This window comes from Polypterus senegalus, chromosome 13 (genome assembly GCF_016835505.1).
Source record: "Polypterus senegalus isolate Bchr_013 chromosome 13, ASM1683550v1, whole genome shotgun sequence".
In the NCBI taxonomy this organism is placed as follows: domain Eukaryota; kingdom Metazoa; phylum Chordata; class Cladistia; order Polypteriformes; family Polypteridae; genus Polypterus; species Polypterus senegalus.
In genome coordinates, this window is record NC_053166.1 from 140,197,895 (window position 1) to 140,211,897 (window position 14,003).

At 41.9% G+C, this 14,003-nt stretch overlaps 1 protein-coding gene across 1 annotated transcript in view; it reads left to right on the plus strand.

Moving 5' to 3' along the window:
* LOC120541967 overlaps positions 1-5,941 on the plus strand; it is a 41,594-nt gene extending 35,653 nt beyond the window's left edge. Inside the window, exons 12-13 of the mRNA XM_039773988.1 lie at positions 337-419; positions 4,383-5,941. Of these exons, the coding sequence (XP_039629922.1) occupies positions 337-419; positions 4,383-5,745 (1,446 nt within the window). The 3' untranslated portion in view covers positions 5,746-5,941. The remainder of the gene's footprint in view (positions 1-336; positions 420-4,382) is intronic.
* The last annotated feature ends 8,062 nt before the right edge of the window (positions 5,942-14,003 follow it).

A 14,003-nucleotide genomic window follows, 5' to 3' on the forward strand; every position in this document is an offset into this window, starting at 1 on the left:
CCCTCCATAGTACTGAGTGGGACACTCAATAATTGTAGAGAACATCTGGTTGTGGTTATTGCCTTTGTAGATTCTGAAACCACTCATTCAGCATAATGGAGTATTTAAGTTCTCTATGTTGTTGCATAACTTCACTAAACAAAAAAAAAACAAGTATTCAAATGTTATGTTTTGTGAAGTTCATTTTTTATCTAATGTCAGGTCTTTGTTGAAGAACAGATAACATTTACTGTGAAAAATATACAACAGTGCAGAAAATCAAAGAGAGGCAAATAATTGATCATGTCACTGTAAATTAAGATGTCACAGTAATGCTTTGTTGTTTCTTTTTCCTAGACACTACAAATTGCAAATTTTAGAGAAAGTATCATTTTGCCCTGTGAACTGCTGGAGTCTGCGCCCATTAAAATTAAATCACAGTAAGTCTGAATGTGTTTCTTTGTACATAGTATGGCCTTAGTGTGTACCAGATGAGCTGGGAGTAGAAAGCCAAGAACTGAGATAATGCCGCAGGCCTGGTTACATACAATCTGACTACACTGAAGGAGAATTTATGTCCATCCATTCTGGATCTTGATGTACTGTAGGTTTGGAGAGAAGGCAGAAACAAAGACTGAACAGTGTGGTGGTCATTCACAGGGCCCACTCACACACACACACACTCACACACACTCACTCTTAATGCACCAACTTTAGAGTCAGCTATCTTACTTGTGCACAACACATCCAAACTTAAGCGTACCTTAAAATTCTCTTGCATTAAGCTCATGGACTCTAAGGATATTTATCATGAAAGATGCTATATGAAGTATGTTTTTCCCTCTCGTTTGTTTCTTTTTTCCTAAGTTCATTTAATCCCAGAAAGGCTTATAGAAGTATAATTACAAGGATAGCGCACAAATCTCTCCTGAATTCTGCTGAATCGGAGGTCAGCTGAGTTTAAGTTCATCTAACATGCGCCACATTCTGTGTACTCACTCAGTGGTGCATGTCTAGAATATCCTGAAAAGAAGCCGTATTTAAGCTACAGTCCAAACCAAACCATCATAGCAGGAATATGTTCTCCTAAGAAAGATATGTAAACACATACCAAGATCACTGAGGCCCCTTGCTACACCACATTCTGCCCATTCTTAACGGAAAAGCTTCCTCTTGAATTCTGGCGTCACAAATTTGTAGCTCAGAATCTCGAGCGAGAACAGAAGTGTAACAGGATGTGCGTGTAATGCAGATCTGCTGGTCATTTGCTCACAGACAAGTCATTTGACCCTCAGTATATGAATTTGAATCCAGAGTCTTATTCTAGCGCTATTATTCTTTTTACACGTACACATCGAATGCACACAATTAAATTGACTTCATTTAGATGCAAATCAAAAACAGGCAGTAGGAAGCTTTAAAGCCAGGCAGTGCTGACTGCCAAGGCTAAACTGAGATAATCTGAACTAATTGGATATGCTTGTGAGTTTTTCCACTACCCCTGAACTGTTTATTCTGAAGCTAATTAATATGACGTGAACTTCATTCATTACTTTAGAAGACCGCTTTTACAAAGCTCTGCACCTCTTCTCTGACTGTAGATAACCCCCTGCAGATCAATATTCTTGTAGACATTTAGAAAATACAGCACCTAAGAATTTGTTAAGCAGGCAATTATTGCTTACTTTTTTGTGTGTACTTTGTAAGTTTTAAAGTTTTTAACTGCTTTAAGAAATGGCTGGAACAGGAGATGCAATCTGATCCATTTATTACACTGGATAAGACTTTGCTTCCTGAACACTTTTGGGTGTATCTTATGGATGTTGGTCTGCTGATCACAAAAAAATTGACTTTAAATTTTCCTATCACGTCCTGTTTTATTGCAATTGCCCATTTGTGTGATTTCCTTTCATATTATAAGTATACATATATATATATATATATATATATATATATATATATACAGGATAACAGCTACAACTGGAACATCGGTAGTGATACAGAAGCTTGTGGCCTAGCTACCAGGAATGCAGCTCAGATACATCAACTCCTTTTTCTTTTGCAAATGGGACAGCCGTGCTTAAGAGTCTCATTACATTAAAAAGAACTGGCTGCTCTGTAAGGGCAGAAAAGGTGTGGCACATAAACCACCTGTCAATCCAGCAAAGGTATTTTTGCTCGCTCTTCATAAAAATTAGTGAAAGCAGTGAACAAGGAAAATGAAGGGTTTCCAATATCTGAGAGAGATGTTTCCAGAAATAACTAAAGTCAAGATTAAGGAAGGCATTTTTGTAGGTCGACAAGTCCGACACATCGCCAGTGACAAGCTGTTTGAAGATCCGCTTCTTGGCTGAGAAGAAATTGCGTGAAACGCATTCAAGGATATTGGGGAATTTTCTTGTCAACCTGCTGCAGTTTGGTGCTCTGTGGTTACTAACACAATTTAAGCACTAAAAGATTTGTTAACTTCATTTACACTTGGACTTCTACTCTGCTAATCCTGGTGCAATCAGTGCTAATTCCCATCATAATTTTAAACACTTCAGTCATGTCTCCTCTTAATCTTCTTTTGCTTAAACTGAAAGCTCGGCTCCTTTTATTCTTTCATCATAATTCATTCCCTGTAACCCTGAAATCAGCCTAGTCGATCTTCTGTAGACTTTTTCCAGCACTGCTATGTCCTTTTTTTTTTTAGCCTGGAGACCAAAACTGCAAACAGGACTCCAGATAAGGCCTCACCAGTGTGTTATAAAGCTTGAACATTACCTCCTGTGACTTGTACTCCACACATCAGGGTGCTATATAACCTGACACTCTGTCAGCCATCTTAATGGCTTCTGAACACTATCTGGCAGTTGATAATGTCAAGTTCACTACGACTCCTAAGTCTTTCTCATAAGGTGAAGTTTTGATTTTCAGACCTCCCAATTTACTGACATTAAATTTCATCTGCCACAAATCTTCACAAGCTTGTATGCTATCCAAGTTCCTCTGTAATGACTCAACAGATTATCTGCCAATCCACCTAACTTGGTATCATCTGCAAATGTAACCAGCTTGTTATTTATATTCCTATCCAGATTTTATATACTGTATATATTGAAATAAGCAGCAGCCCCAGCACTGACCACCACTCTTAACATCGGCTAATTCTGATTCTGTTCCTCGCAGCATCACCCTCTGCTTCCTGTGTCTGAGCCAATTCTGCATCCATCTACATACCACATCCTGAACTGCCACTTTCTTTAGCTTGATGCCCAACTTCTCATGAGGCACCTCATTAGATGCTTTCTGAAGCTCAAGATAAATAATATCATATCCTTCACTTTGGTTATACCCTTTTGTTGCTTCTTCAAGCATGTTGGTAAAACACGACCTCTCTCTTCTGAACCCAGACTGACTGTGCAGTAAAACTCCTGTTCTTGCCATGTGTTGCTCAACCTTTTCCTTAATAATTCCTTCCATTAATTTACCTGTGATGCACGTTAAGCTTACTGGCCTGTAGTTGCTTGGATCTGCATTGCATTGCAACAATAGAAAAAGCAGTGTTAGGGAAAGTGGAATCCATCAATGCTGACAGAAGTTGGACACCGAAATGAGAAGAATTAGATTTGGAGCACAAATGAAAATGAATAGCACATCATTTTTAGCTCGGTTGAACTAATGCAGTGTGTCGGCTTCTTTAAGTGAGTAAACCCACTAAATTCAGTAAAAGTTAATTTCATCCATCCATCCATTTTCCAACCTGCTGAATCCGAACACAGGGTCACGGGGGTCTGCCGGAGCCAATCCCAGCCAACACAGGGCACAAGGCAGGAACCAATCCTGCGCAGGGTGCCAACCCACCGCAGGACACACACAAACACACCAAGCACACACTAGGGCCAATTTAGAATCGCCAATCCAGCTAACCTGCATGTCTTTGGATTGTGGGAGGAAACCCACGCAGGGAGGACCTAACTGCGAGGCAGCAGCGCTACCACTGCGCCACCGTGCCGCCCATGTTAATTTCATGTTTCTCCATATCCATATGTGACACAATCAATCAGAAATTACTTGTATATTTGGTTTGAGCTTGAAGCGGTCTATCATAAAGCCAAAAATGTTTCAGGAAGCGAAATCTTTAAAAAAAACTGTCCAGTGTTACATGTATATGGTGTGTCAATTTTTACTTTTTCTGTCAATGCAAAAGCATAATGTGAGGGAGACTTGCATCTCTAAACTACAAAATGACCTGTTTGCATTTCCTGTGATAAAATTGTACCTGCTTCTAAAGAGGCTCCCATCCTGCCAGGCTGTTTCTTGAATAGGCCTCTTTGCAAAACTGACCTGATTTACGACAGAAACAAAAAGTGATAAATTCTAATGTATTGCTAATATATATTTTGTTTTGTCTGAAATAGGTGTCCTGAAGTCAATATTTTATCAACACCCCAGCAAGATTTTCTTTACAGGGGACTTTCTGGTAAAGATGATAACTTATTGAACAGTAAAATGGCTAACAGTGTTACAGTGGCCCCAGAATATCAAGGTTGTCCTGTACAGTCCATCAAAGAGAAATACGATGTTGAAGATAAAGATCGATCATTACCTACGGATCCAAACGACAACTGCCTGGTACAAAACATACCTGATAAAGTGGAGGGTACAGTACTTGAAAAAGGCCTTGTAAATCAATTTTGTGAAGTGTGTGACCAGTATGCTAATTTGTGGTCCAGGACACGTGGTGGGAATACGTCCGTCAGCACTGTTCACAACTATACTCTAACTGAAAACAGAGCCCCGGGCTCAGACTTTCATGAAGAATGTTCACTCCCTGCAAACATAACTTCACTGGGCAGTGGACACTTTATGGGTGGCAGCAACTCAGGGGAGTCACTCAGTTCCACCGAGTCCGGCTATAAAAGTTTGTCCCCTGCGGTCACACCGGAGCAGCAGCTAAATGACTGTTGCTCAGCACATGTGGATCCTCTGCTAGGAGGCCACCTGCTGGGGGAACATCATTGGGCACCGAGAGTTGACAAAATGACCTTTGATCCCAATTACAGGGTTCTTCATGTGGATCCACCGCAAATGCAAAACTCTGATTTCACATTGTTGTGTAGCTCTTCCATGAACTATTTAACAGACACAAAGAATCCACAACCTTGTGGAATTTTCAGAGTTCCTGAACTGCGATTATGGGATAATTGCGAAATCAGACCGCAGAAAGACTGCCCTTCTCATCAGTTCAGCAAGCATACTGTTTTGCCAGCTGCCGACGGGTATGAAAGCTATAAAGTTCTCAACAATGTAAATAGAGTCCAAAAGCAAGAGAAGTTTGTAGCAACGTTACCTGAACATTGGAAACAAGAAAATCTGTTAAATGACGCAAAACGTGGTGGTTTTTCAGAGCATCCAAACGCTATTAATATTCTTTGCACTCAGGATGACATTTACCAACCTCTGCACTGTAAGGGTCAACACTTGGACTGCTTATTAACTAATGACCATGCTTCACTTCCTAACCAAAATGAACTTGAGTTGGGATCTGTCTCCTGGCAAGTAGAGTACCAAGGACTTCGAGATTTGCCTCCTAAATGCCACAGTCACGTGTTTCAGGACATATGCAGCCAGTTCAATGTGCGTGACAGTGAGCCCTGTCTGAATGGGACACAGGGGGCGTTCTATGAATCGGTGAGAACTGAAGATGAGCCTCCCTTCTGTAAAGAGACCTCCGTTATTGTACCTCTGCTGATTGATTCCAGTTATAAAAAACTGTCTTGAAGTCGCTCCTATGGCAACTTGGTTTAACTTGCTACTGGGGAACTCCTGTTTTGAAACAGTTACAAATTCCTACAAACCCTTGCAAGACTGTAAAAAGTTCTATAATGTTACATCGTTTTACTCTGTATGGTACTTCTGTGCTTTTAAGAAAAAGCCTTTATTAAATAAATATTTTGAAAAGGGAGGGAGAACATCATTTGCTGTCCCCTGTGCCGCGTTTTCTTGTTCTGTATTTTTCAGGTGGCACGGCAGGCCTCACTTGCCCCAGGTTGGTTTATGTGAAAATTTGGAGGCATTTCAATGAGATGAAAAATGCTTACCGTATATAGTTTTCCCGTAGATAAGTTGGGGCTTGATTTTTACCGTATAATTTTTAGTGTTTGATAATTTTGGTCATATAAGTCGAATGCGGAAAACTTGCCCTATTGATCCAAGAGATTAAGTTATGCTAACGGCCACCTGAGAGAGTAACCACGCAGCAAACAGCCATTTTTTTTCTATGTTTTGTGCCTACGTGACACACGGTATTACCCAAACTATTTGAAGTTTGCACCATTTCGTGTTTTTTGTATCTCACACCCACATACACCTTTATCGTAAGAGCATCACTTATCTAAGATGGAACGTTCAATCAGAAGAAAATATGAAGCTGGTTTGAAATTAAAAGTCGTTGAAGTGGCAAAAGAAATTGGTAACTGTGCTGCTGCAACAAAATTCAATGTGTCTGAGAAACTGGTGTAAGATCGGAAGAGGAAAAACCTAAAATCTAAGTGTCGTATTTTTGAACAGGCGTACAAGTCGGGTCTGATTTTATGATCGATTTTTTTCGGGTTTCAAGACCCGAGTATATACGGTATTTTTAATAAGATTAAAGTGCCCCAAATGTGTTACCAGCAGCTGTGTTGTGCAGTTTTTGTTTTTTAAATGGATATCAAGAAGTGAAACAAGGTTTAGAAGAAGTAAAGTCTGAAGTTCTGATGGAGGATCACAGGAATCATGGGAAAGAGGGGTCCTTTCATCGGAGCAACGTTTCAGCCGTGGCATGGCCAAATGGGGAGGCAGCTGATGGATGAGGTCTCCAGGACTCTAAAAATATCCAAACCTAATTATGTCATATCATCTACTGTTTAACCGTACTTCTAAAATTTTTATTATTATGCTGTCTTAAGGAATTGTTCTGTTGTGTATATTGTATTGTATTGACCCCCTACTTTTGACACCCACTGCACGCCCAACCTACCTGGAAAGGGGTCTCTCTTTGAACTGCCTTTCCCGAGGTTTCTTCCATTTTTCCCTACAAGGTTTTTATTGGGAGTTTTTCCTTGTCTTCTCAGAGAGTCAAGGCTGGGGGGCTGTCAAGAGGCAGGGTCTGTTAAAGCCCATTGCGGCACTTCCTGTGTGATTTTGAGCTATACAAAAATAAACTGTATTGTATTGTAAAGTCTCCAGCGTAACTAAAGTGAGTCGCTAACTCTTGATCGCTGTTGGCTTTCCTAAGAATCCACCTGGGTAAAAGTGAGCCCAAAAATACGAGGGACGTTCAAAAAGTTTCAGCACATTTTATATTTTCGTTGGAAATGGTGAAGGCGGGAGGAGTGGTAAAGTTGGTACGACGCTGGGAAAATTGCATTGCAAAGGAAGGTGACTGTTGTAGAGAGTGATGTAATTTGGTTTTGAAATTAAAAAAAAGTGCAGAAACGTTTTGAACATTCCTTCTAGCAAGTATGCAGAGATTACGTCTGTCTTTTAAAGCCCCTTCGAGTAGTAACTGTGTGTTTCTAAGACGTTCTATCAGTTTATCACGGCTCTGGAGAGTGGCAACATAAAAGATTTTCAGTGTGCACAGTAAACGCGTACCCCTGTTACTCGGCTTGTTGTGGGGCTGCTGAGCTGTGGATGGTTCGTACTTCGAAAAGCCAGTGCCAGCTGGAGCATGGCAAGTGTGTTAAATCTAACAGACCTGCCATATTGCTGCCAAAATAGCAAAGATGAGCAGGTAAGTAGAAGGCTTGGCTTTACCAGTTGAGTAACTTTGTCTTGTCTGCTGGGCTGAGTGGTAGAATATCCCAGGAATGGCGACTTTGATCTAATGAATTTGGAGTTCAAAAGTTTCATGTCTCTGGAAAGCATTATAGACCAAAGTTCATCTTTTTCTGTTTTCCGTTGACAGCTGGCGTTATTTCAATTTTTTTTACTGTGTTTCAAGGACTTAATTTTAAAATGTCTGCATTTTTGTTTATATATTTACTTGCCGTGCTTCCCATCTAAGGTGGATTAAAATCTAAGTGATCAACATGGACCTCTGCATTAACGTTAACAGTGCACTCACTATGTGATACATGTGTCACTGTTACATGACATTTGGTATGGGATTCGTAAAAGCACTGTGATTGTTTGTAATATGCCATCTGTTGGAATGAAGAATTCAATGCATTTTATTACTAAAAATGTCTTTGATGTGCCATCATTTGTCATGACAGAGACATAGCAACTGGGCCAACATACAGCCACTCATTCTTTTGTTAAGGTGGATTGGCACTTGTTTTAGTGTATAATTTTAAGCCTTTCATTTGTAAATGTCAGCGGTGGGCTGGCGCCCTGCCCGGGGTTTGTTTCCTGCCTTGCGCCCTGTGTTGGCTGGGATTGGCTCTAGCAGACCCCCGTGACCCTGTAGTTAGGATATAGCAGGTTGGATAATGGATAGATGGACGGATCTGTAAATTTTCATAGCATCTTAGATCTAAGTGCCAACTGGTAAAACCTGAAGTATGGATGACAGGAAGGAAATTAAATGGGTGTAATCTGTGATTATTTAACAAAGCTTGCGAAACCAGCAACGAGTGGAGAAACTAGTCTGGACATAATGCTCTGTAATAATCCAGACAGAATTCACAGCGTTGTGCTAATAATAATAACGACTTTATACGTGTTTTTGGCAGAAAATATACAAAGAGCAGATGTTGTGATTTGCAATGCACAAAAAAATGGGTGTAATGGGTGTGAGGCCTTAAAAGAGGACCATCACCAGTCTCTGTAGAGACAGGCCTTACCCCAGGCCTCCTAACCCCAAACTCAACAGGTAGGCTTCAAAGCCTAGTCAGACCCAAAAATGGGGCACCGGTGTTTAATACTTCAAAAATACTTGTAAATTTCCCAGATATACAAAAATGCCCTTCAAGGTTGAGTAAACCTTAATAATGTATAACTTAAAGGACAAGGCCACAAAGAATTGTCCTAAATAAAGACTTATTCAAAAGTAGTGTTAGACAATGGGGCAAAGTAAGCAAAAAGTGGTTGCACTTTGGTGCATTTTAATTACATTTTTCCCATTTTTGTCAATACATTCATTATTTATAAAGAATCCGTGTGGGATTTGCCTTTAAAAGACAGTTTTTGGTCCCTTGTGAGACAACGGCCTGTGTATGCTGAGCCTGCTGGCATCAGTCGGGGTCTGGCTGTCTTGGGTGAGCCATAGCTGTGAAGGGCCTGGCCTGGCTTTGTGGCTTATTCTTGGAGGTCTCACACCCCATTTTGCCAAGTTTATTATTCTGTACCAAAGACAAACTGCAATCAGTTTTTTTTTTAAGAAAAGTGGAGTTGATTTAAAAGAATATTACATAACGTGGGAGTTTTTTCTAGCAAATAAATAATGAAAATCGTTCAGCGAATAAAAAAACATGATTAAAAGTCTGATGGCTCCAGTCTTATAAAAACAGCAGTTGTTTAAGAAGCAAGGTCAAAATGTCAAAAGGCAGTTATTAATCCATCCATTATCCAACCCGCTATATCCCAACTACAGGGTCACGGGGGTCTGCTGGAGCCAATCCCAGCCAACACAGGGCGCAAGGCAGGAAACAAACCCCAGGCAGGGCGCCAGCCCACCGCAGAGGCAGTTATTAATAAAAATGTAAAAAGTTGATCACCAAAATGTGCCCTTAATATTTTAAAGTGTATTAAGGAGGGCACATCAAAATATGCAGAAAAGGAAATGGCAAATGCTTTTAATTTCTGTTTTTCTGAAGTTTTCCAATGTGAAGAAGCTGATGATCTCGCAATTATTACACTTATTGTTAATCCTGCTTGGCCTGTCTATGTCTGTAGAATAGGTGGAGGAACAAAAAGCAAAGGTTAATGTGTTTTTAAATGGAGACCCGCATGTTATTGTTAGCTGTCTCATCCATCACACACACTGCCTGTCTTTTAATGTCTCTGATCTTATGAGTCAAGAATTTATTTTTGGTCCAACTGGATTCCATAGCAGCGGTCACTCCTTGATGTCGTATCTGACTCATCTTCTTAGTTCAAGGTGGAAAGTTCAGAATGCTTAAATGACACAGAAAAGCTGACATGGCAGGCGTTAAACAAACACACTTTGATTCACCTTCGTGTCGCAGTGCACTTCCACTTCATATTAGTGGCCACCCCTGCAGAAGCACACAATACTCCTTTGTACTGTATATTACAGTAGGTAGAAGCAGCACACACCACGGCCCGGGTACGTGATGTTAGGATCTGGTCATTCTGGCTGCTAGTCTGGCTTTGATGTGTTTTGGATGTTGTACTTGATCTGATCCAGCAGGTGGCACTGGTGTACAGACTGAACGACACAGGGGTTAATACACAGGGACCCCAAGGTCAAAATATTGGGCTAGAAAGTAGTCTGTCTTGTCCATATGGTCCTAGAGAGCAACTATGTAAAACCTGGTCAAGATCGGTCAACGGATGTAGGATTGTAAAGGGAACATACATTATATTTATTTATTTATTTATTCAAGGCATTCGTAATCTGAATCACAGTCTGACTGTATGGGTGGTTACCTACCAGGTAATGCTTGTGGTTGGTCAGCAAGTCTAGCGCTGACGTCCGAGGTTCGATTCCCGAGAGGGGGTGCAGTGAGTGTGTACGCCTGATGAGCCCAGAATTTGGGCGAAACACGTGTCGTGTACTCTTTGCATTATTTGACAGTAAAACTGTTTCATATATATATGATTCATATATATAGGGCTTGTGCCTCCTCCAGACCGCGAGGGGGCGTCCGTCCTGGTTATGTTGGGGGCCACGGGTAGAAGGCTTGGAAGCCCAACCCTGTAGGGGCCCGTGGCCACCGCCAGGCGGCGCCCAGATGCCTGAGGAACCCTGGAGTGGTGGAAGTGCTGGGGGGAAGACGACAGGGGACACCCGGACAGCTTTCGGGTGTGCAGCCGGCACTTCCGCCACACTGGGGTGTGGCTAGGACTGATTGTCGGGAAGCAGCTGGAGCCCATCCGGGTTCCTATAAAAGGGGCCGCCTCCCTCCAGTCATTGGTGGAAGTCGGGTGGAAGAAGGACGGAGCTGGAGAGAGGACTGGAGGCGGCCAGAAAGGCATTGTTTGACTGTAAGGCCTGGACTTTGGGGGATCGGTGCTGGAGGCACTGGGGATTGGAGTGCACGGTAAATTTGTATATAGTGTAAATAAACAGTGTGTTGGGTGAACTATGTTGTCCGTCTGTCTGTGTCCGGGCCAGCGTTCACTATATATAGATAGATAGATATATATATATATATATATATATATATATATATATATATAGATATATATATATATATATAGATATAGATAGATAGATAGATAGTAACAAGACCACTAGGGGGCGTGCCAGCAACCCAACTCGACACAGACACACACGGGAGGCACACATAAAACAAATGTTTTATTTTTCTTTTCTTCTGCCCGTGGGTAACACCTTCCCCGTTCCGACAGGCACAACACGGTCCCAATAAGCACCAAACGCACACAATACTTTTTCTTCTTCTTTTCTCCTCCACTGCTCACTGGCATGCTTTGTCTCCCTCCTCCCAGCTCTGGCTCCCCGGAGTGATAGCTGCTGGCACATTTTATAGCCCACCCGGAAGTGCTCCAGGTTTTTGATGACCCATTTCCGGCTGCACTTCTGGGTGTGGTGGAAGAACTGCCCACATGGACTCAGGAACCACTGCAGCGCCCCCCAGTGGCACCACAGGATCCCAACAGGGTCGTAGAGAACTCCATCTCCCAGGGGGGCTGCCACCTAGCGTCCTGGGGGAGGTACTGTTCAGTCCATGCCTGTTCCCCCGGACCATATACAGAAGAGGTGTCCCGGCCGTCCACCACAGTATATATAATTGTCTCCCAAGGATCTATGTCTGGGTAGTCCTCCAGGGAGAATGTGTTCATCACTCTGATCAGCTGGGGCCACACAAGTCACAGTCTAATTCAGCAATAATATGCAAAACATCGTCCGCAGAGTATTTTGCCTCCCGCATTCACTTTGCTACCTCACTAGATGATGATACCATTTTAGACATTGTTTACGCTCGTCTGCACCAATGTTGATTTTCGAGGTTGAATCAAAATGCCAACTGCCCTCTAGCAAAAAGAGTTAATATATAAAGTTAACGTCAGGTTTTGTCAACGCATACAAATGATTACCATCCTCTACCCATTGAGGTCGACATCCGCCTTCACCCGTGTATGTAGACATATTTGCTGTCTCTTTCCTTGCGTGTAACTTCTGCATCTTTCCGTTGTATTTGTGTGTGTGTGTGTGTGTGAACCCCTCTTAACCGGTGGTCCCACTCTCAAGTGCGTTCCCATAAAGTCTGCTTCTCAGCCTCTCATTATTTTCAAGATGCCTCTTTCGCCTCCTGGCCAGTTTTATACTTTCAGTATTTAAAAGTGACTCTGTCAGTGTGCACCTTATATCTTTACTAACGTCCCTTCTTCTGCACTTTGTCTCTTGATTGCGTTCCCCTACAGCCTGCTTCCCCGACTCTCATTACTTTCGGGGCACTTTTCTCACCTCCTGTCCAGTTTTATACATTGTGTCTTTGAAGGCAACATGTTTCCAATTCCTTTTCTCCTCCTTGTGTGTTTCACACTCACACTTCCTCTTTCATGACATCACTAAAGCCAAATTGGCCAATCACGCCAAAGCCAAACTGACCAATCGGATTGCTCTGAGGGAGCAGACACAGACCTTAGTGTTTTATTACAGTAGATGCAGCATTGACTGTGCATCCTTGACCTTGTATCGCATAGCTAATTTTTTTTATGTAACTATTAAAATTCACATTTTTGTGCAAAAATGCTTATTTTTCTTTACACAAATTGAATTAGGGTTAGGGTTAGTCAAATGACAAAATGCTTAAGAACATTGATAGATATTTATTTTCTTACTCCGGTACCAAATTGGCAAGAGTCTAGTTTGCCTTGATTTTTAACATTTGTTTTATATAGTGTTGGCATGCTGGCACCACGGCCAGTGCCACTGTCTCGCAGCTCCATCTCAACTTTGCCCATTTTCCTATGACATGTTTCTCTGGCTGCGCCGTGTACGCTGAGGGTGTGCAGTGTGATGAGCTGGCACCCCACCACCGTCAGAATGGTGTAAGCAAACATGTGAAACTGCACGGGCACGTTCAGAAAGCTGTCTCCTTCATTAATAATAACTGCCCAAAGGGGTAGAAAGCCGTGTTTTCTGTAATTACACTTCCCAGCATTCCTGGCACCACACTGTAATTCAACACTCGCAATCATTTCTGTCAAGACTCATCCTGATTGACATTTAATACTTGCATTGTCCAACTTCTTTTATTACTGCAGGTTCTTTATTGTCATCATCTCCATCTTCCCAAGAATCTCCCCTCCAGTGTGCCCCTCTTCCATCACGTGCTTTTACTTGCATGCTACTACAGCAGTGAAGGACAAAACTGAAGACGCAGAAACGCTGAGAACAAGCTGCTTCATCTTACTTTAACGGCTTCAGATTTTGAGATTGTTCTCAACACTGATTTCTTAATTCTTCCTAACCCTTAGTAATGAATATATAAATAAACAGATCTGCTTTCTTGTTAGTAAACTCCCAGAGGGTATTCTGCACTGGGTAGGTACCCCTCTCCTGTCCTGAGATGGCATGAATGTAATCTCCACAACCAATCCCTAGAGTTGGAGCAAAAACAAAAAACGGACAACTGAAACGGAGCGCAAGTGACCAACACGACGTCTTACTAGCCACAGTACAAAGTACAGAGGCCACCACAGGAAGCAAAGGTAAGCATGGAAGTAAAATTGTTAATGAAAATACTGAAAAATACACAATTTACAAAGTTCCACAGATGACAAGACAAAACACTCAACAAATAAACCGTGTCTCACACACACACACACACACACGAGCACTTGGGAGACACGTGTTTCTCCGCCAGACCAGGGGTTGGCGCTTTTCTCTAACACCTTCT